General features: G+C 36.5%; 2 protein-coding genes across 2 annotated transcripts; both read left to right on the top strand.

Moving 5' to 3' along the window:
• The first annotated feature begins 3695 nt into the window (after window positions 1–3695).
• On the top strand, window positions 3696–4745 carry LOC107599961 (alpha-(1,3)-fucosyltransferase 7). The gene has a single exon (XM_016291715.1). It carries the CDS (start codon window positions 3696–3698, stop codon window positions 4743–4745), a length of 1050 nt encoding a protein of 349 aa, XP_016147201.1.
• A 7702-nt stretch (window positions 4746–12447) lies between these two features.
• Window positions 12448–17735, top strand: carnmt1 (carnosine N-methyltransferase 1). The gene is made up of 9 exons (XM_016291726.1): window positions 12448–12465; window positions 12750–12907; window positions 14507–14702; window positions 14851–15017; window positions 16088–16228; window positions 16363–16541; window positions 16647–16760; window positions 16865–16968; window positions 17051–17735. Exons 1-9 carry the CDS (start codon window positions 12460–12462, stop codon window positions 17225–17227), a joined length of 1242 nt encoding a protein of 413 aa, XP_016147212.1. The 5' UTR covers window positions 12448–12459; the 3' UTR covers window positions 17228–17735.
• Window positions 17736–21621: the final 3886 nt, after the last annotated feature.

Raw genomic sequence — 21621 nt, 5'->3', positions numbered from 1 at the left:
AAACTGCTTGACTTGATTAGTTTTGACTGTGCAAAGTACTGTATTATGTTCTACAATATGAACTTAACAAGAGGCTTCCTCTAGTTCTGTGTAAAATTATAGAGCGACACGAAGGTAAGCGCATTGCTCTTGTTGTTGTTTTTTTTAATTGTCGGATTATAATTCAGTATGTATCAATGAATGATACAGTTTTGACTGTCATGGTGTGTGAATGAACGAGTGTGAAATACCTGCTAATTACGTTGCTTTTTCCTATCACTTATATTGGGTACTTTTTGCATTAAATTGGATTATTCTGACTGCTGACATTGGAAATGATGCATGTGTACCTTTGAGGGTATCTGTTAATTTCTTGATTGCCATTTTGACGGTGTCTGCTTGCATATTTTATTCATGTTCGGTAGCTTAATTCCCTTTAATGTAGGCATTATCTTTATATTATTTTGTCGTCATTATTATATAATTGCCCTTGTCAACCTTGATTTACATGTTCCATCACATTATTTTGACAGTATTCGGCCAATCACAACGCATTGGATAGCTGGCCAATCACAGCACACCTCCCTTTTTTAGACCGATGAGCTTTGTAAAAATCTAAGCATTTCAAAAAGGCGGGGCATAGAGGAGAAACAATATTGTACAGTATGTGGAAATAATGTGTTTTTTTAACTTTAAACTGCATAAACACATTTCATTACACCAAATACACAAAATAATGTTCTTTTTAGCAGCATCATGTGACCCCTTTAAAGTTTGGGGCGGGTTTTTGTGAGCTTTTGGGCTGGAAATCGTCCATCCAATCTGGCAACACTGCTCACGCGACGCTCCTGCTTGATGCTCACGCAGCTGCTCCTGCTCCCGGTGTGAATGCACTCATTTGTCAACATGCACGCCGAAAAAAATATGCGCCGCTCACGCTTGCGGCATGAAACTGGCCTAATAGTGGAACTGAGTAACAGGGGCCCTTAGTGAGGGGAGGGCCTCTAATGATATACTGATTATTATTATTAATATGATTGATGAGGTGTTGAGTTGCGAGGGGCCCACCCCCTTGGTTGGGTGATTGGGGCCTAACATTTAATGCTACGCCCCTGGTCGCTCCCATTTTGTTGGTTCGACTTACTGAACGAGCCGGCCTTTTAATTCAGAACAAAATGGCTTCTTAGTGAAGCATAACTGAATCACGAATGCTGTTCGTTCAGTTCGGCATTTGAGTCATTAATAGATTGACTGATGAATTATGAATGTTTAATGCATATAATGCTTTTTATGTTGTTTTATTATCTTATTGTTGTTGTTGGTGGTGGTGACGTTACTGTCCACTGACTGGAAGCATCTATCACCAAGACAAATTCCTTCTGTGTGTGCACATTTCGCATTAAAGCTCATTCTGAATTCTGATTGTGAGAAGACTTGTCTTGGTTGATTTAGTGTTTTAATGAATGAATGACTGATTCAATGACTCGCTCATGGCAAAAAGACATTGAACCACTGAATCTGTTTAGTGTACAAATTCTAAACATTCGAGTCACTGTGATGAATCAAACTTTCCACAGCTAAAGTTTGAATAGATGTGGGCGCTAGCTGAGGTGCGAAAAATTGTGTAATGCAAAGTAATATATATATATATATATATATATATATATATATATATATATATATACTGTATATACAAACACACATTTTGTAAGACATTTATCCATAACGGAACAGAATTTTGCTGTGTATATTGTGCTGATGATTTTATTGATTTGTTGGGGGTACAAGATCATCTGCGATATGATGGCTTGTTTCCCTCCAAATATTTGGTAAACACCTTGCCTAGTGGCTAGAATTATTATGTACCATTAGGGGAGACTGGGGATGAAAGTAACACTTTTTGTTTGAGCATCAGTAACTTAGTGGTTGTTTGTGTAGATCTTTCAAACTTTGATAAAAGCTACATTTGTGCATTACAAATAAAGCTCACATGGACTTGTACTACAACACAATCATAGATTATGAGTTACAAAGAGTGTATGACCTACCCCAATATACTGGTGTGAGTTGTAACACAGGCTGGCAATTTGCAGAAATAAGTTCCACACTATCCAATTTATACAAGAACTTTATTGAAGAACAAAGAATAATCAGTTTTGAATAAAGTTAACAATTTAAAGTGACAAACATCATATTGTATTTTTTAAGGCTTTAAATTTAGCATAATTTCCATGTTTGTACGAGTGTTCATGTGTGTAATGTATTCCTGTCACATAAGGGTTCAGTCACTAGCTATGTCACCATCCACCTATTTTTATGTGAATTTTGGGATATCACATGTTATGTAGGTCAAATAATTGTATCTACAATACAATGATTGCTAGACAAAAAAGTAATATACAATGTTAATCGTGGTCACATGCAACTTCTCCTCTAAGCTCAAAAATATGATGGGAGTGTATGATATTAATGACATCACCACAGCTATTTTCTGACTTGTAAAACTGACAGTTACAACTGACCGCGTGTTGCAACACTCCCTTGTCAAAATAGTCAGATAAATGACATAAACATTAATGTTCACATTTCAGACAGTGTGAATTAAGTTGATATTCTTCATCGTGACAAATAATCAGTATAAATCTGCACACAGCATTTTAAAAGTAAAGTGCTGATTGGAGAGCAGATTGTGGTTTTTGCACTCTCCAACACCTGTCCACAACAGGAAAAAGAAAAAGGTGCCATTTCTTTTCTTCCCCCCACCAAGATCTTTCAGATCTGTGCTGAAAGAGGTGTGGCCTCTAAACATTTGCATGGTGAATCTTTGCACCACAGTTGATTTCATGTGTCCAAATTTCTGCATTGCGAAGTTGTCTGCCAACAGGCGGGGCAAAACCGGATACACACTCTTGGTTTATATATGTCATTCACCCACTAAGCAGTGATGCTTTTGGTTTATATGTTACTGACACTCAAAGCAGTGGCTTTCATTCAAACAAACCGCTTACATCGATTTTCATGTTGTTCCTGGACTCTCAACTCTAGGCAAGTACATGTTTTGACTGTGCCTGTTATTATGTTAGAAAATACAAGTACAAAAATTACTAAAATAATAAAGAGAAATATATTTGTATATACATTTGGATAGTTGTAAATTATTGACCTTTACTGGGAATAATAAATATATTATTTGGCTATTAAAATGGCAGCGTGTGGTATATTGATTCCAGTCTGCTTTAGTATTTATGCAGGTTTCTTTGTTTCTTTTTTTAAAACTAACCAATGAAAAGCTGTGACTAAAATGCAAAGTGATGATTAAGTGTTACATGTTCACACCATCATACTGTATCATAAGCTCAGTTTAGTCGCTACTGTCAACAGGAAAAGACAGAGTTGATTTTATTCTGTTATGTTACTATCATATTTTTTTATATATATTTGTTTCTATTTTTCTATTTTCTGTTTTTACATTTAATTAAAGTTTTAGTACTTTTGTTTTTGGGTTGTCTATATAGTTTTTATTTATTTAGTTCATCAACTATGAAACAAAAAGCATTTACTTGTCAACTACCTAAAATAAGTTTACATGCTTCAGTTAATGTTGTTTTTATTTCAAGCAACAAAAATGTTTTTCATGGTTTTAATTTGATATTTATAATAACCGTGCTGTGACCACCTCACCACTTTGTCTTTACAGTATTTGTGCCATGCGATTAATGAAAAAACATAAACGTGCCCTTTGTTGTCTGTTTGGCTTTGTACTGCTCTACAATTTCTTATCCTGGAGTAAAACCATGCTACTCTTGTGTCAGACTGAGACCAGTGGACCTAAAAGCCCAGAGTACAACATCACCATCCTCCTGTGGCACTGGCCTTTCGGAGTTCGCTACAGACTGAAGAGAGGCGACTGCATGGATAAATATGAAATCCCCAGATGCTTTCTGGAGGATAACCGATCTCTTTTCGCTCAGGCAGATGTTGTAGTCTTCCATCACAATGAGCTCTGGACTGGCCACTCCAAACTGCCTCTCCACCTTACGCGTCCACCAACGCAAAAGTGGCTTTGGTTATCGCTGGAACCTCCTATGAACAATCACAATCTCAGCAACTACAACAGTTTGTTCAACTGGACAATGAGTTATCGCCGTGACGCTGACATCTTCATGCCATACGGAGAGCTTGTTTCTAAAAGGTCTAATGCCACATACACTATTCCGATGAAGAGCGAATGCCTAGTTTGCTGGGTGGTCAGCAAATACAAAGCCAATCAGAGTCGCTCTCTAGTTTTCAAGCAGCTGAAGAAACACATTCCATCAAAACTAATAGAAGTATACGGTTGGTGGCCCAAGCGGCCGCTCTCAAACAAAAAGCTGCTTTCCACAATATCTCGATGTTATTTCTACCTTGCCTTTGAAAACTCAGTATCCACAGACTATATCACAGAGAAGCTGTGGCGAAACTCACTTCAGGCGGGGAGTGTGCCGGTGGTGCTCGGCCCACCCAGGAACATTTATGAACTATCAATTCCACCAGAGTCATTCATCCATGTAAATGACTTCAGCAGCATTAAGGCGCTGACTAATTTCTTAAGTCAAGTGGCTGCTGATAGAGAGCGTTATGAGTCTTATTTTAGATGGCACAATTTCTATGATGTTAGAATGTACACAGACTGGATAGAGAGACTATGTAATATTTGCATGCGTTATGACCAGCTCTCTAAGCATAAAAAAGTGTACAATGATCTGTACAGCTGGGTCAACAGGTAACTGACTTTTTCAAGAAAGCTGTTTCATTTGAAAGTGTGGATTTTCAAATTATAAGTTCACCTTATCTTTTTTTTGCAAGTACTGTCAAATGCATTTGAAACCTGTCCAGGGTCTTCAATAAGTACTAGTAAATTATAACTGATTTTTCACAGTGTTGCTTTATTAATATTTAAACCATAGGATTTTGCTTCTCATTCCAACCCTGTTTTTAACATCAGATGCCATTATGTTACTGAATATAGTTGTGTGCACTCAGTGTGTGGGAACGCCCTTCCGATTCAATATTCTCAGGTTGCTACTGAGTCTCATCAATACAGTTTTAAGGCCAGCAATTCATGCTTCCATATATTTAACCATTTTTTTTCAAATCAACTAATTTGTAAAAAGTTCATTTCATTTCACATTTACATGCTTTTCTGTGGTAAACTATTTTTGAGACTGCCACACCTGAAAACCCCCAGATTTCTTCCCACAGAGAGCTAAAATGAGTCAGAGAAGCATGCCAGCTCACTCTTGAACCACTGGGTGTTATTTATGTGCATGCCAGGCTAAAAATCAGTTAAAAACTGTTGTGCTTTTCTTTGTGGCCTTGTGGTTCTGTTTTTTGTTTCTTTCTTTATAAACGATTTTTCAGATTTTTAAGACTGTAAATTATTATCATTTTAGATTCGATTCATCCTGTTTCATTAAAAAAAAAAAAATCTTTCCATAACTTCCTGTGTTCATATTACTTTTGGTGCATATAAACACTAAGCTATTCTACAAAGTTGCTCTGGTGCATAAAGATAAGAGCCTGATTTTTATGTATTTTCCAGAGGTGGTTGTGTGAAACAGGGTGACAGACTGGTAAAAAAAAAAAAATAAAATAGCAGTACACTGTACAGTTATTCCAAACGTTGAGCTTTTTTTCTTTTTAAAAAAGCTATGCAACGTTGTGAGTGAAACCATGCAAAATGATGATTAAGTGTTCACACCATCACATTAGATCAGGATTAGTCACTTCTCTAAAGACTAAATTGATTTTATGCTGTCTAAGATCTGTGATTAACTTGCCTCTTTGTCTTCACAGCCTTCTGTGCTTTTCTAAGAACTACTGACATTGTTTTAATTTGGACTGATGCAAAATCAAGACATTTTATTTAACGGTTAGTACTCTGAACAACTTCTCTTCTCTTAGTGTGTTGATTTGAAAACCCTGATGACATAACCGATGTTACAGAGCAAAGGATTGATGTGGCAAATGCAATTTGTAACCGATGTAACCGATGATCGGAAAAAGCTGACAGGGGACGAAGTCTCACATCCTCTTTAACAGCGAGGTATCTTCAACTGGCTGTTTCTGTGGTTTCCTTTTTATGCACCTTGTAGAAAAAAAGTAAAGTTTTAAATTTAACTTTTAGGCAGGTAAGAATTCTTGTAGAGATTTTCTATTAATATTTAAAAAAGAGTATATTTTGTTTATCATATTTCTGATAAATTCATATTTTAACACGTTTTAAAACCCATCGAAATTTTGTCCTGAGCCCTGGGTAGAGGATCTCATGTTACTCTCATCACTTTGTAATTAGTAAACTGTTAACTTGATCGTTAAATCCCATCGCATACGCTCAGAACAAAATACCATATACACTCTTAAAAATAAAGGTGCTTCACGATGCCATAGAAGAACCTTTTTGTCTAAATGGTTCCATAAAGAACCTTTAACATCTGAAGAACCTTTCTGTTTCACAAAAGGTTCTTTGTGACGAAAGAAGGTTCTTCAGATTACAAAAAGGTAAGAAAGAGATGGTTCTTTAAAGAACCTTTGACTGAATGGTTCTTTGTGTAACCAAAAATGGTTCTTCTATGGCATCGCTTGAAGAACCTTTTGAAGCACCTTTATTTTTAAGAGTATACTGTAGATGTAATCTGAGGTTTCCCTTCTTTTTTAATTTGTCGCATTTAAATGGCATGCAAATAAAACATGCTAAATTAAACATTGATCTACTGATTGTTATTGAATCTATTGTCATGGAATGTAATTAACACAAAAAGACGGTCACCTATTGTCATCATAGATTGGTACTTTTGATACACTGTAGTCTTACAAAACAGAAGCACAAGCCTATTATATAGAAACAACTTCATTAAATGGAAATTTAGTGTGGTAAGGCTTGAATTGTTCTCATTTGTAAGTCACTTTTGATAAAAGCTTCTGTCTAAATGAATAAATGTAAATGTTCAGGGACAAAACCTCTGGTGTGACCTGGGTTTGGTGCCTTCGATATCGGCCAGTATACCATCTTTTTTCAATACTGTCCAGTCTTTACTGGCATGTATTGTAATTTCTTAAGGTCATCTCAGTGTTGCTCCTTTTTCCAACTGTTGTTGTCTGAAAATGTGCATGAGCAAGAAACAGAGAAAACATTGTACAAAAAAAAGTAAACAAAAAACAAATTTCTCAATAAAATAATAAATACCAATACAAATAACAATACTACTAAACGGTTATAGAAATGTTTTATGAAAACTGTAATGTAGAAATATAGTGTAAGATTGTCATGTGAGGACTCACTAGTTTTGTATTTCCTGCAGTTTTTAATAACTACAAACACAATCACACTAATGAGAATAATTAAAATAATGATGCTCAAAATTCCAAGCACTACTCCAAGGATGTTTGATTCTGTATAAAACACACAACCATATAATATACACACTTGTTTCGATCATAAGAAGGCGAATTCATAGATACTAGACATGAAATAGTTACTTATATGAATGTGTGGTTTATCGTAAGCACGGATAAAAATAGTCTATAATACAACAGATTAAATACAACACAGCAATAATATACACACTGGCCTGAAGAAAATGGGTGTTCATTCAAAGAAGGTTTTCCTATGAATTAATTAGTAGAACAGTCCATTTCTCGTGTGCATTTGTACCCCTTGTTTCTGGAGAAAGCAGAATGAGAGCCGGCTCGCATTCCACAAGGTTGTAAATGTATCGGGTTACCATGAAACCAGGGTCTTGTTCGGCGTCCTGGGGTGTTACAAAGTATTTGTGAAATCTAGCTAACAAAATATATATTGTGTGTTGGAGTGTTCCAGACGCTACAATACAGAAAAAAGAACACAGAATTGTACAATTAACAGAAATTCACAAATGTGGCTGATCCTATAGCTAAATGTTTTTGTAGACTTCTTGTTTGGAAAGAAAATGTCGAATATGGTCTATTACACTTACTGTGGTTGCTAATGATCTCATCCTCTGTTAGAATCTTCTGAATGTCTTTTTTCAAACTCTTGTGTTGCACCACACAGGTGTAACAGTTCCTCTTCCACTCTTCTTTCTTCACTCTGAGACTAATGCGCTTCTGGAAGGTTTCACCCATATTTTTTAAAGTTTCTCTTGTCTCCATATTTTCATGGTGCTCCTGTCCATTTTTCCTCCAGGTAATATTCACTATTGCTGGGTAGAAACCTGTTGCAAGGCACACCATTGGAGAGGAGTTCTTTTGCAGCAGATACACTTTGGAATGGACTAAAAATGATAATTTTCATTAATTTTCCTACTTGGTGCATACTACATACCTAAGTGCATTAATGTTACAATTACAAAGCAAAGACTTAAAGGGTTAGTTCACCCAAAAATGAAAATTAGCCCATAAATTACTCACCCTCAAGTCATCCTAGGTGTATAAGACTTTCTTCTTTCAGACGAATCCAGTCGAAGTTATATTAAAAATTGTCTTTGATTTTTTAAGCTGTTTAATGCCACTCAGCGGGTGTTGCATGCATCCGTCCAAAAGAAGTTAAATAAAAAGCGCCCATTCATAGAAAAAGTGTCTCACACAGCTCCGGGGGGTGAACAAAGGACTCCTGTAGCGAATCGATGCATTTTTGTACGAAAAATATCCATATTTAAAATGTAATAATCACTTTAATCTAGCTTGTGCCAACAGTTGTACACAGAAGCAGTTCCGGGCGGATGACGTATGAGGTCAGCGTTGCGCATGCACCGCTCAGAAGTGACGAACGCGGAAGCGCAGGGGAGAGATCAAAACAAAAAACGGTCACTTATTAGAAGTACAAAACGAGGATTTGTAAAGAAGAATGTCGGAGGATTTCGATATAAGCCAAGAGGAGACTGGTTTTCCTTTGCTAAAGTAAGGAAACTTTGCTTTCTTTGCTCCTGTTAAAGGGGTCCTATTATGCTTTTTCACTTTTTCAACTTTAGTTAGTCTGTAATTTTGCTGTTTGAGCATAAAAAAGATCTGCAAATTTACAAAGCTCAAAGTCCCCTTCAAAAGGAGATATTTTATTTAACAGAAATCACTTTTCAAAAACTACAAGGAACGACTCGTTTGGACTACAACGCATATTTTCTGGGAATTGTGATATCACAAATATCGACGAATGGGACGAGACCTGGTTGAGCTGCACTAGAGAAGGCAACGAGTGTTGTCACTATGTCGGAGACGTGCTAGTTTTCCCAAGGCAGACAAACTTAGAGTGGTTACAATCATCCGGGTTTAAAGCGCGCTCAAATTGAATTGATTTTGATGCAATATTTACACTGAAGCTCGCAGGCGGCTATGGTAAGGGGCATGACATTTCCCGACCAGGCGCCGAGTAGTGCCAATCACAACACACACTGGCCCAGCTAACCAATCACAGCACATTTCGTATTTCAGAAGGCGGGCCTTCATTTGATACAGGAACTATTCGAGCCGTTCATGCCAGACTGGGGAGAGAGGTGTTGTAATAATGTAAAATGTGAAAAATAATGTTTTTTCGAACAACCTAGTATGAGAGCCTGTTCTAGTACACCTGTTCTAGCATATTTTCTGGGAATTGTGATATCACAAATATCGACGAATGGGACGAGACCTGGTTGAGCTGCACTAGAGAAGGCAACGAGTGTTGTCACTATGTCGGAGACGTGCTAGTTTTCCCAAGGCAGACGAACTTAGAGTGGTTACAATCATCCGGGTTTAAAGCGCGCTCAAATTGAATTGATTTTGAGAGCCTGTAAAAGAGCATAATAGGACCCCTTTAACAAATGTTGTTTTTCACAAGACTCACCTGCGCATGCACAAGGCTGACCTCATACGTAATCCGCCCGGAGCTGCTTCCGTGTATAACTGTTGGTGCAAGCTACATTAAAGTTAGGGCTGCACGATAAATCAAAATGGAATCGAGATCGTGATTCAACAGAAGCTGCGATTGTCATGCGTATCTTTCAGTGAAGCACGGTTCTGTGATCAGCAGTAAATCTCCATCCAAATGCCAGAGGGCGCTCTCGCGCTGAAACTCCAAATACGCCTCACAGTAGAAACCCAGAAAATGCCTATTGCGGTAAATGCTGCTCCATCTGAAAGCACGTGATGATGATTTCCTGCTGATTACAGAACCGGCATTACTGACAAAATGCGCATGACAATCGCATTCGATTAATCGTGCAGCCCTAAGTAAAGTGATTATTACGTTTTGAATATGTATATTTTTCTAACAAAAACGCATCGATTCACTACAGGAGGCCTTTGTTCACCCCCCCCGGAGCCGTGTGAGACACTTTTTTTAATGGATGAGCGCTTTTTATTTAACTTCTTTTGGACTGATGCATGCAACACCCGCTGAGTGCCATGAAACAGTTTGAAAGATCAAAGACAATTTTTAATATATCTCCGACTGGATTCATCTGAAAGAAGAAAGTCATATACACCTAAGATGACTTGAGGGTGAGTAATTTATGGGCTAATCTTGATTTTTGGGTGAACTAACCCTTTAAGAATCTATTGTGATGTTAGCAAAGTGAAGTTACATTAATATAGTTCTCTCATACTGATTGCATCGTGGTTCTGTAATTTGTGTATGTTCACATGTATCACAGTGAAACTGAAACAGATTCAATATGATGCAATAGGCCTACCTTTCCTGTTAAAGTTCTGCCATGCGCCAAGTATTTGCATAGAAAGAAAATACAGTCATCTGTGATGAATTGTAGAAAATGTTGAAGCAGATCGGTTTTATTACTCCAACTGTCTGCATCGTTGGCTGCCTCCTGTATTTGTGGGATATACAGTATATATATATATATATATATATATATATATATATTGCCTCTAAATCCAGTCTCATATAATCCTCTCCATCAAAACCAAGATGATTATACATAAATATATATATATGTCTGTCCAGTTTCATCGTCCTACTGACAGTGGCATATCCACAGGTATGTATATCTGATACAGAATTAAGGGGTGTGAAGGGGTGAAAGTTTTAAAGAGACCTTTGAAAACACTTTGTGATGTGTTTGTATATTTCTGTTATCAGTGAATTTTATACTAAAAAAGACACACACTGTATAATACTGTAAAAAAAACAGAAAAGAAAGAAAAAGAAAACACACCTGTTTTGTTGTAACTTTTCTTTTTAACATCAAAAGTATTTTTCAATTGCCTGTATACTTCATCATGATAGGCACTAATTTCTTTCCAGACATGTTTAAATTCAACAGTTTTCATCCAGTTTTGCTTGGAAATATGCTCATTTTTAGTACTGTCACAGTAATGAACCTCCAGGCCATCCATTTAGGTAACAGTAGTACAAACAGAAAGTTTTGGAATACCTGCTACTCCAGTATAAGTGCTGGAGGAGTGGAACTCTAAAAAACATAACATTGAAAATACCTGAAATACTGCAAAATTAAATTGGCAGCATATGCAAAAAATATTGTTAAATGCCATCTGTATACATGATGCCACACAAAATATTAGCATCAAAAATATGATAAATTAAAATATTAGCATCAAAATCCTCTATGACTCTTCTTAGCCAGCCAGTTCCTGTTCCTCTCTTTTGAAAGACACCACAGATTTCTAACATCAAAGAAATGTTGTAAAACAGTCTTTTCTCTTACCAGCAAGAGCCCTTTTTATTACCTAACTTCTATAATAGAGAACTATTCTTGTAACAGCAGCTAACTGCCGAAGGCTTGAAATAGCAACGCACGCTTTACACACACATCCAATGTCCAGTCTTCATGTCGATTTCAGTCTAAGATTACTTTATTGAACATAATGGAAATACATACTTGCAATGATGAATGGTGGACACCTTAGCTTCCGGAAGTGTGGTAAAAACTGTATACTTCCCTGCACCAAGCCTGCTTAACCTACGTGAATGAAACACCGACTTAAAAACCCTATGTGCACATACTGGCCCCAAGTGTTGACAGCCCAAAATACATCGACATTAACACATTGGGTCCTACAATTCTATTGTTAAATACCTATATCTCAGCCATGCTGTGCATGCATGGTTTCTTTTTCTTTTGTGCTTTCTTTAAAGTTTATTAGAGAGTTATATTAGAGAGTTATAACTTGTTATAGTTGCATTTTGTGCAAAGCTGCTTTTACATAAAACAGACTGTAAAACTCTACAGAAAAAATGGACTACTGTCTGAAGTTCAGGAGGCAAAAAAAAAAAAAAAAGCTGTTCTGGGCTGCATAGGATTCAAATAAAAATATTGTTGAAACTTGTTCCCACGTGGAACAGCAGTCTTAAATGGGCTATTTAAAGGAAAATACATAATATAATTAGAATTTGATTAATTACAATTTTAACAAACTGAAAGAAAGAAAGACTGAAGTTGTTTTCAGAGGTAACCTAACAATATTGTGGGCATTTTGTAACCAAAATGGCAAAGCTGACTGAAGACAGAAATCATGGAGGTAGGCCTATTTATTTACATGATTGATATAGCCTACAAACATTTAACCGTCTGACAGAAATGTATTCGTTATAACTACTTGATACTTGAGTTGTAGGGCATCATTGGCGATGTGTTTGTTTAGTCTCCCAAACAGATGCTTTATATACAAATATCTTTTCAATGTGTCTGTATTTGACTACTCTGAGTCGTGTCAAGCAATGACCCCACGAATCGACTGTGCGGGTTCTATTATCTTCCCTGTGTTCTGTTTTGTTGTCGATTGTCGACTACTTACGCCTGCAGCGTTCGGCAATGGCTGACAGCACGAATGAAACAGTAGCAGCGTCCAAACCAGAGGTATTTTACAACTATCGGGAGAGGAATAAATGTTCCTCCGAGAAAGATGCGGGATTAGAGAGACAACATTTCTGGAATGTCATCAACGCGTTTAAATACTACAGGTAAACACTTGATTGCTGGAGCATCAAAGACCAAAGATCTGCTCCACACAACCAACACAAGCTGAGCAACTGTTCTGTTTGAGCTTTAATATTTACAATTAAAAATTTCCTTATGGAATTCTGTTTATCAACCCCTTTGCTTGTAAATTTTGATTTGAATTTTAAAATAATGCACTGGTCCATTAAACAATAAGTCCATATTCTTTCTTTCTTTCTCTCTCTCTCTCTCTCTCTCTCTCAAATGGTGTGCAAATAGAGCTTTACTGTCACTTTGTGAGGATTGGGAAATAATGTTTAATTGGTGATGGTTGTCATTTTGATTAGGAGTTTTTTTTTATGCTTCCTGAACACATTGCAATGTGATATGTGTGGGGTATAATGTAGCGTTTGTTTTTAGATGTTTTAATAAAGTGTGTTAAAACTAAAGTCAAAAAGTCTCTCTCTCTCAATTTCAATTTCAATTTAAGAGTGCTTTATTGGCATGACAAAAATTATACATTTGTATTGCCAAAGCAATTGCAGCTGGACTGCTTACAAATAGTGCACATATGTATTAACAGAAAGAAAAAGAATAATAATGATAGTAATAATATATAAAAAGTATTAAGCATGTAGTGCAAAAGGAATTACTAATGTATGTAAGTATATAAACTAGAAATTAAAATAAAATAAGGGATTAGACATTTACAGAAGCAAAATATACATCTAAGTAATATAATACAGCAATTTGGCCTAATATAATGTAGATGTGCTGGAAACATCAGATCAGGGCAGATTGAGAGTTTTCTCTTCTGTGGTGACAGGCAGACACATATTGAGCAGCAAACACACAGCAGGTCTTCTGTTCTCCTAACAGATACAAATTGAATTGCCCTTTTTTGTATCTTTATGATTAGAGGATATTTGCCTAATTCTGCCCTGCATGCGTTATTTGTTGTGTGCCGGTGCACGTGTAATATATTTTTACAGAGTTCTGCATGCAGGGTTTCAATTGGATGTTTTTCCCATTTGGTGAAATCTTGATTTGGATTTGTCAGTGGACCCCACACCTCACTGCCATAGAGGGCAATGGGCTCAATTACTGATTCTAATATTGTCAGCCAAATTCTAATAGGGATCTCTATAGGACATTGCCGTTTTAAAGCACACAGGCCCTGTGTGCTTTATCTCTCAGTTCATTCATAGCATGATTAAAGTTTCCCGTGGATGTGATTTTCAAACCCAGGTAGTTATAATGTGATGTGTGTGTTATCTGCTTAGTGCCTAATGTAAATGTGTGTTGTGTTCTCTCTCTCTCTCTCTCTCTCTTTCCCTCTCTCTCTCTCTCTCTTCCCCCCCCCACAAACAGCTCCAAAAAGTCATTGAAACTTTAAAGCAAACAAGAAATCTGCAAGAAACATTAAGCAAATGGTTCAGATGCCTTTCGAATGATATAGCAAACACAAATCTTGAAATAGATTTTCCTTTTTTAATGCACGCCCCCTCTCCCTCTCTCTCCCCCTCTCTCCCTCTCTCTCTCTCTCTCCCTCTCTTTCTCTCCCCCTCTCTCTCTCTCTCTCTCTCCCCTCCTCAATATTGTTTTGTCTTCCATATGTTCAGAATTCATGTTCATGAACGAGTGAATCGAGCCGAGCGGCAGTTCCGATGCCTTCCAGATCACCACCAGCAACTTCTGACAAACTTCATTCCCAATCTGACTAAGATTCGCTACTGTATCGACCGAAACCAAGAGGTGCTGCAGGCCATAGTGCACAACTGCCTCCATATGTTTGAGAACATGGAATATGGACAGGATGTAGGTGGCAATCAGTGGCTGTAGGTCTTACAATTAATAATGTCGTATTTTCTATTTGGTTGTTGTGATGACAGAAGTGTGACTTTTTTTTTCTTTAGTTAGTTGTAGTTAGTCCATGATTCTATAATGTTTTCCTTGCATTTTAAAGGGTGACCCAAGGAAAGTACGGCCTTCCTCGACTTTTGACATGGACAAGCTGAAGTCAACCTTAAAGCAGTTTGTCCGTGACTGGAGTGAAGCAGGAAAAGCGGAAAGGGACAGCTGCTATAAACCTATTGTAGAGGAGATCCAGAGACTATTTCCTCCTGACCAGTGGTAAATATAATAAACATGTCATTCTGTGAAATTCTTCTCATTGGTGCATGGCTTTAACTTCACTGGCTAAGTATAAGATGCATGTACAGGTGCATCTCAATAAATTAGAACGTCGTGGAAAAGCATTTATTTCAGTAATTCAACTCAAATTGTGAAACTCGTGTATTAAATAAATTCAATGCACACAGACTGAAGTAGTTTAAGTCTTTGGTTCTTTTAATTGTGATGATTTTGGCTCACATTTAAAAAAATAAATTTGTTTTTTTCCACGACATTCTAATTTATTGAGATGCACCTGTATAGTGTGTCTGTTTATAATTACCATTTACAAGTTTGGGTTAGGAAAGTGTTTTTTTTTTATTTTATGTCTCTTTTGCTCCCCAAGGCTCCTTATGTGATTACAAATACAGTAAAAGTGTTATATTATTAAATAATATTTTGATGTAAAAAAAATGACTGTTTTCTATATTTAAAATATATTTCAAAATGTGGTTTATAGACATGATGGCAAAGCTGAATTTTCAGCAACCTTTACCCCAGTCTTTATTGTCACACAATCTTTCAGAAATCATTCCAATTTGTTGATTAGGTGCTCAAGAAACATTTCTTATTATCAGTGTTGAACACCGTTTTTGCGAAAACTGTGATATACTCATTATATAAATATACATGACTTTCAAAAAAATAACCATTTACATGCTTAGGACGTTTGACTTGTGAGAATGTGCAGATATAAATACAGTGACTCGTTTTCTAATTATAATTGTACAATTTCCTATTACTTTTATAGAATACATGGGAATACTAGGGAATAGCAATATGATGGTGCACTGTGCAGTAGCTTCACTTTTTTATGATGTTATGAGCAATCCATTTCTCTATTATAGATCAGTGGATAGTTTTTTTTCTTCTTAAATATTCAGCAAGGACACATTAAATTGATCAAAAGTGACAGTAAATTATTTATAATGTAACAAAATATACAAACGATTTCTATTTCAAATAAATGTATGTTATATATTATAAATAAATGTGTAAATGTGAAATTCTTGTAATATTTCTCTCTTCAGTGACGTGTCTCAGGTCAAAGTGTTAGTGCCGGGGGCAGGTCTGGGTCGGCTTGCATGGGAAATCGCTCATCTGGGCTATTCGTGCCAAGGCAACGAGTGGAGTTTCTTCATGCTCTTCTCCTCTAATTTTATTCTGAACAGGTAAACCTCATTCTAGGATAGAAGTATCTATCTAGGATAGAGCACATGATGCTGACAGCTAATTTGAATTATGAAGTCGGAATGTTCATGACATTTGTATTCATGAGGACACTAACTAATATTTTGTCTCTCAGGTGTGATAAGGAAAATGCACTGACACTGTATCCCTGGATTCACCAGTTCAGTAATAACAAAATGTCCTCAGATCAGACAAGACCCGTGTCCTTTCCCGATGTCAATCCACAGAGTCTCCCAGCAGACTCGGACTTCTCTATGGTCGCTGGAGACTTCCAGGAAGTATATAGTGACCCTGGTGAGTTTTTGGGTTTATTTGAATAAACATGAACATAATTTATAATTTGCACTTAAATAGCATTAACAACATACAATAACATTTCAAGTTTTATCTTCCGTACAGAACTGTGGGATTGTGTTGCTACTTGTTTCTTCATTGACACTGCCCACAATGTTCTTGATTACATTGAAACCATCTGGAATATTCTAAAACCTGGTGGTGTCTGGATGAATTTGGGTAAGTCACAGATTCTGCATAATCTTTTTCAGTCAAATGTTATCTGCAAATGAAAGCCTGAAAACTCACATGTGGCTGAATGCTTTTTGTATTTGTTCTCAAAGGTCCACTTCTTTACCACTATGAGAATATGGCCAATGAATTGTCCATTGAGCTGAGCTATGAGGAATTAAAGGCTGTCATTTTAAAATATGGATTTGTCCTGGAGGTAAATAGCTAAACCGTTTTTTATTTAATTTAATCAGAATACATTTTTATTATAAAATGTATTACTGTATTTTTTTCAACAGTTGGAGAGAGAGTCTGTTCCCAGCATGTACACAGAGAACGATCGCTCCATGCTCAAGTACCTTTACGACTGTGTCTTTTTTATTGTACGGAAACCTGCAGAACAGTTGATCAATGGAGATCAGACACCTAAAGATGGCCAGATTGAGGATTCTTTAAAGACAAAAAAGTCAACATGACGTTTAGAAGGGTGAAGCTCTGGACGAATTCACAGACAAATTGCCCAATAATAAACTGATGTTTTTAATCATGAATGCCAGCATCATAGCATATTCCTGGTAACAACAAGACTGGAGCTTTAATGTGCGCTGAATCGTTTCAGATATTTACCAAAAATATATGTTATGTTTTGGTGCTTCGCTTTGCATTCATATTCCTCAGGATTTTGGGTGCTACTTCACAACTACTTGCCGCTTGTCACTCCACACATACATTTCAGTGTTTTCTTGCAATTGTTTACATTATCAGAGTTTCTATGATCAAAATCATATTCACAGTCTGAATATGCGTCTGCTCTGGATCTTGCACAAGTACTCCAGTGTCTCCTAGGAAATATGTTTGACCATCACAATTGTACTAGTTGGCAGCATTAAAATAAAGTTGTTTTAAACTTAACAGATTTTTCATGATCTTGTACATGTACTGTAATAAAACTTTTACAATCTACTGTTTGTTCTAAGCATTTGAATCTATTTATTATTCGCCCCACAAAGTCCTCAAGAATTGTTTGGAAGGTAGTGAATAAATGATGACACTTATCCTAACAAACGTTGGTGTTGTTTGTCCTCTCTGGCCACAGAGGGCGCTGTATTCAACTTAAGATAGGACACAACTGTCGTAAACTGAACTGCGTAACGTTACTAAAAAAAGGTCTCGCCGCTCTTTTATACAAGCTGAGTTTTGGTCGCACACATGACCAAACGGAGAGCAGAGAACATTTTGCATCCCGAAATCCCTCATAAAAGATGTTTTCGTTCTCTCTCCGTCAACGACAAACCGGTCGGAGGCGTGAACGTGATCCAAAACGCAATTCCATCCTCGTTATTAACGCTGGCTGGACAACGCTGCAGGAAACGACCGAGCTATCGCGAAGATTCACTGGATACAGATAACCTACCGAGAAAGGTGGCTGCAAGCAGGGTTAATTCAGTGCTGGCAGACATGAGCACGTGCCAGTCTAGAACATTCGAGGATGGTTCTGGGAGACCTGTCACGCGACGGTCATCTCGCGCGCTTCAGACGCACTCAAATAAACAGACCGACGAAGAAAATAACATTACTGCAGGAGACAAGGTAAAGTTTCAAACACCTGAGCGCAAACTCTCGTGTTACTGTGTGGCGTCCAGTGTTGCCAACTAATTTTCAGGGGAAGTTGCTAAAGGAAGGTTGATTTGTTGCTAAATGATGTTGCGATGACATTGCGTGATGACGTCATTACGTAATCACGATGCAAAATGGTCAAATCTCAGCAAAAACATATATATATATATTATATATGTTGATTTAGATTTGTTCGTAGGAATATAAATGCACAATATAATATTAAAATATAAATAACTTTTTTTTTTAAATCCATTGAATTATCGAAAACGTACACATTTTTGAACGATTACAATTGAAGTTTTATACTTTTAAAGCGTGTTGTTAGTAGTTAGTTAGTATGCTGCACTCTAAGAAAAGTAAAAAAAAAAATAATGCACAATCTACTGTGTTAATATGAAGGAATTTTTTAGTAGTTAGTTAGTATGCTGCACTCTAAGAAAAGAAAAAAAAAAAAAATGCACAATCTACTGTGTTAATATGAAGGAATTTTCTGGATTAATTTTTTTCTACAGGTTTTTGTACCTGCATTTTTAATTACGCATTGTGTTTTGTGTTTTCGAGTTACAACGGATAATGTCCTGGAAAATTACTACCTTTTCCATTTTTCTGCATATTTTTCTTACAGTGTACTGTAAGAAACTGTGTAACTCATCAACAATCGCAGGTACAAGCTACTAACAAAGTGTCTCATAAATGAAAAATAACAGTATTCAATTATTATTATTATTATTATTATTATTACTATTAAACAATTGCAAATAGCAGCTAACTTAATTCCTGTAACGTGTGTACTGCTAGGCATCTTTGGTTTCCTCTTTTTGTGTAATTTAAATGGTAAATGGTGCCTTTTTATCGTTTGAGTCACTTATCAAAAGTTGCTAAAAGCTGCCAAATAAAAAAAAAAATAGCTAAATTTGTTGCTGAAGAAAAAGTTGCTAAATTTAGCAACAAAATTGCTAAGTTGGCAAGACTGGTGGCGTCAGGTGGAACAATGTGCAATGCTTGCAGATGAACATAAGGTGGCAGTACAGTATACACATATTTCAATAGGCATATATATTGTTTTATCTGTCATTCTGTTTGGCACGACTGTTGTTTTCTTCTTCTTTGTTAACACTATTATTATTATTTTTAAATTAATTTTGTAAAGAAAATGAAACTTTAAGCAGTGCTGGGTAGTAACCGATTAATCTGGATGATCAGATTCCAAAAATTAAGTACTTGTAATTAGATTAAATTACATTTTATAAAGTACTCGTAATCAGACTACAGTTACTTTTTTTATGGATTGCTTGATTACATATTATTTACACAATAGTAATATTGATTCTCCCTAATTCATCATATATTCATCTTTTACATTTTCCTTTCAAAAATAGCCTCCTGCTTATACACTCAGAAAGTCTGCAGCGTTTGACTACCAGATTTAATCAAATCATTTCAGGTTTAAGAAGTGTTTCAACATTGCATCAACTACTGCATTATTGCACTACTGCAAATTATTTGAATTGTCACTCAGTAGGTTATTTAACCATGACTTTGTATGTCTTTGGAAGGTTTTTGTCTTTCAAACCCATTAAAATGCACAAATTCTGCACATCTGATCCTCTTTCACATAATACAGTTACTTAAAGTACCCCTGAGATTTTAAAATAAATATTTTCATAGTAACATCACATTTGCATCTTCATGGTTCTTTGATGTTGGTTAATGGTCACATGACTTACAGGTAATCAAAAAAATATTTCTATTTATAGTACGTGTTTTATTTATTGATTTAAAAATGATTTAATTTAACATTTTATGATTTAATTAGTTATTAGCATTTCATTAAACTCACAAACCCCCTGCAGTTCCTTCACAAAACCCAGTTTGGGAAACATTAACATAACGTAATGTTTTAAAGGGGTCATATGATGCGATTTCAAGTTTTCCTTTCTCTTTGGAATGTTACAAGCTGATTGTGCATAGATAAGATCCCTGAAGTTGCAAAGACTAAAGTCTCAAAACCAAAGAGATATTCTTTATCAAAGTTAAGACTCTGCCACGCCCCCCCAAAACGGCTCGTTCTAACCCGTCCCCACATATCTACCTCACTATGTGGAAATATTTGCATACTGCCGCCCAAATGTTCACGCAAAGAAAGAAGGCGTGGTTTCAGTAACCGCAGTTAGTGTTGAAGCAGCATGTCAGGGAGACGCTGTGTGTTTCTAGGCGAAAGCAAAAGCACTTCATATTTGGCCTTCCGAAAGTAGATGGATTTGAGAGAGAGAGAGAGAGAGAGAGAGAGAGTGTCACATCATAGTGGAGTCAGCTGTCTTAACGTGGCTTGTGTACTGCAAACTCATACCAGCTTCATCACTGTGTCTGTCACGCGACTCTGTTCCCCTTTCGGGCTCTGTCTTTACATTTATTTTGAAAGCTGAAGCTCGCGATTATGGTAAGGGGCGTTACATTTCCAACGAGTGCTTGCGGTGTTCGGCCAATCACAATGCACTGGGTCAGCTGGCCAATCAGAGCAGACTACGCTTGTCAAAGGAGGGGGCTTTGTAGAAAACGAAGCGTTTGAGAGAAGCGGGGCATAGAGGACCTACAATAATGTACAGTATTTGAAAAATTATGTGTTTTTTGAACATTAAAGCATGTCAACATATTCTGTTACAGCAAATACACAAAATAATGATCTTTAAAAAAGCATCATATGACCCCTTTAAGCACGTCATGTTGTTAATAACAATGAATGGAATATATTTTCTTAATCTTTGTATCAATATGGTACAAGATTATCCTATTTAAATCAATGTGATAAACAAGATGGGTCAAAACAAAGTAAGCTAAAAGTAGACTGATTATATTACCTAACATGTGTAATGTATTGCATTAATTACTACAATTTTTGTCATGTAATTTGGAATCAGTTTCTGATTACAATTTGCAAGTAATCTACCCAGGTCTGACTTTAAGGTACTTAAGGTATAATTAGCATTTTCTACTAAACTTCCCCCGTCTTGGTGCAGGTTGTTGATGTAGTAAATAGTTTGGAAATTCAGCTCTGCTTGTATCCCACTAGGTGATGCACACAGATGAGGACCTCTCTCCATTCAATTCCTTCCAGTTCTGGCGGGATCCACTGCCTGAGTTGGATCTCGCTCTCCTGGAGACTGAACCCTCAACTGGGTCCCACATAGCTTCTTCCACCAAAGACTTGGAGGCGATGGAAACATGAGGAGATCCTCAATGCACTGTGACA

The sequence above is a fragment of the Sinocyclocheilus grahami genome, unplaced genomic scaffold (assembly GCF_001515645.1).
Source record: "Sinocyclocheilus grahami isolate Dianchi unplaced genomic scaffold, SAMN03320097.WGS_v1.1 scaffold275.1, whole genome shotgun sequence".
Lineage (NCBI taxonomy): Eukaryota > Metazoa > Chordata > Actinopteri > Cypriniformes > Cyprinidae > Sinocyclocheilus > Sinocyclocheilus grahami.
The sequence above is the reverse complement of the archived record's forward strand: the minus strand, read 5'-3'. Positions and strand labels throughout refer to the sequence as shown.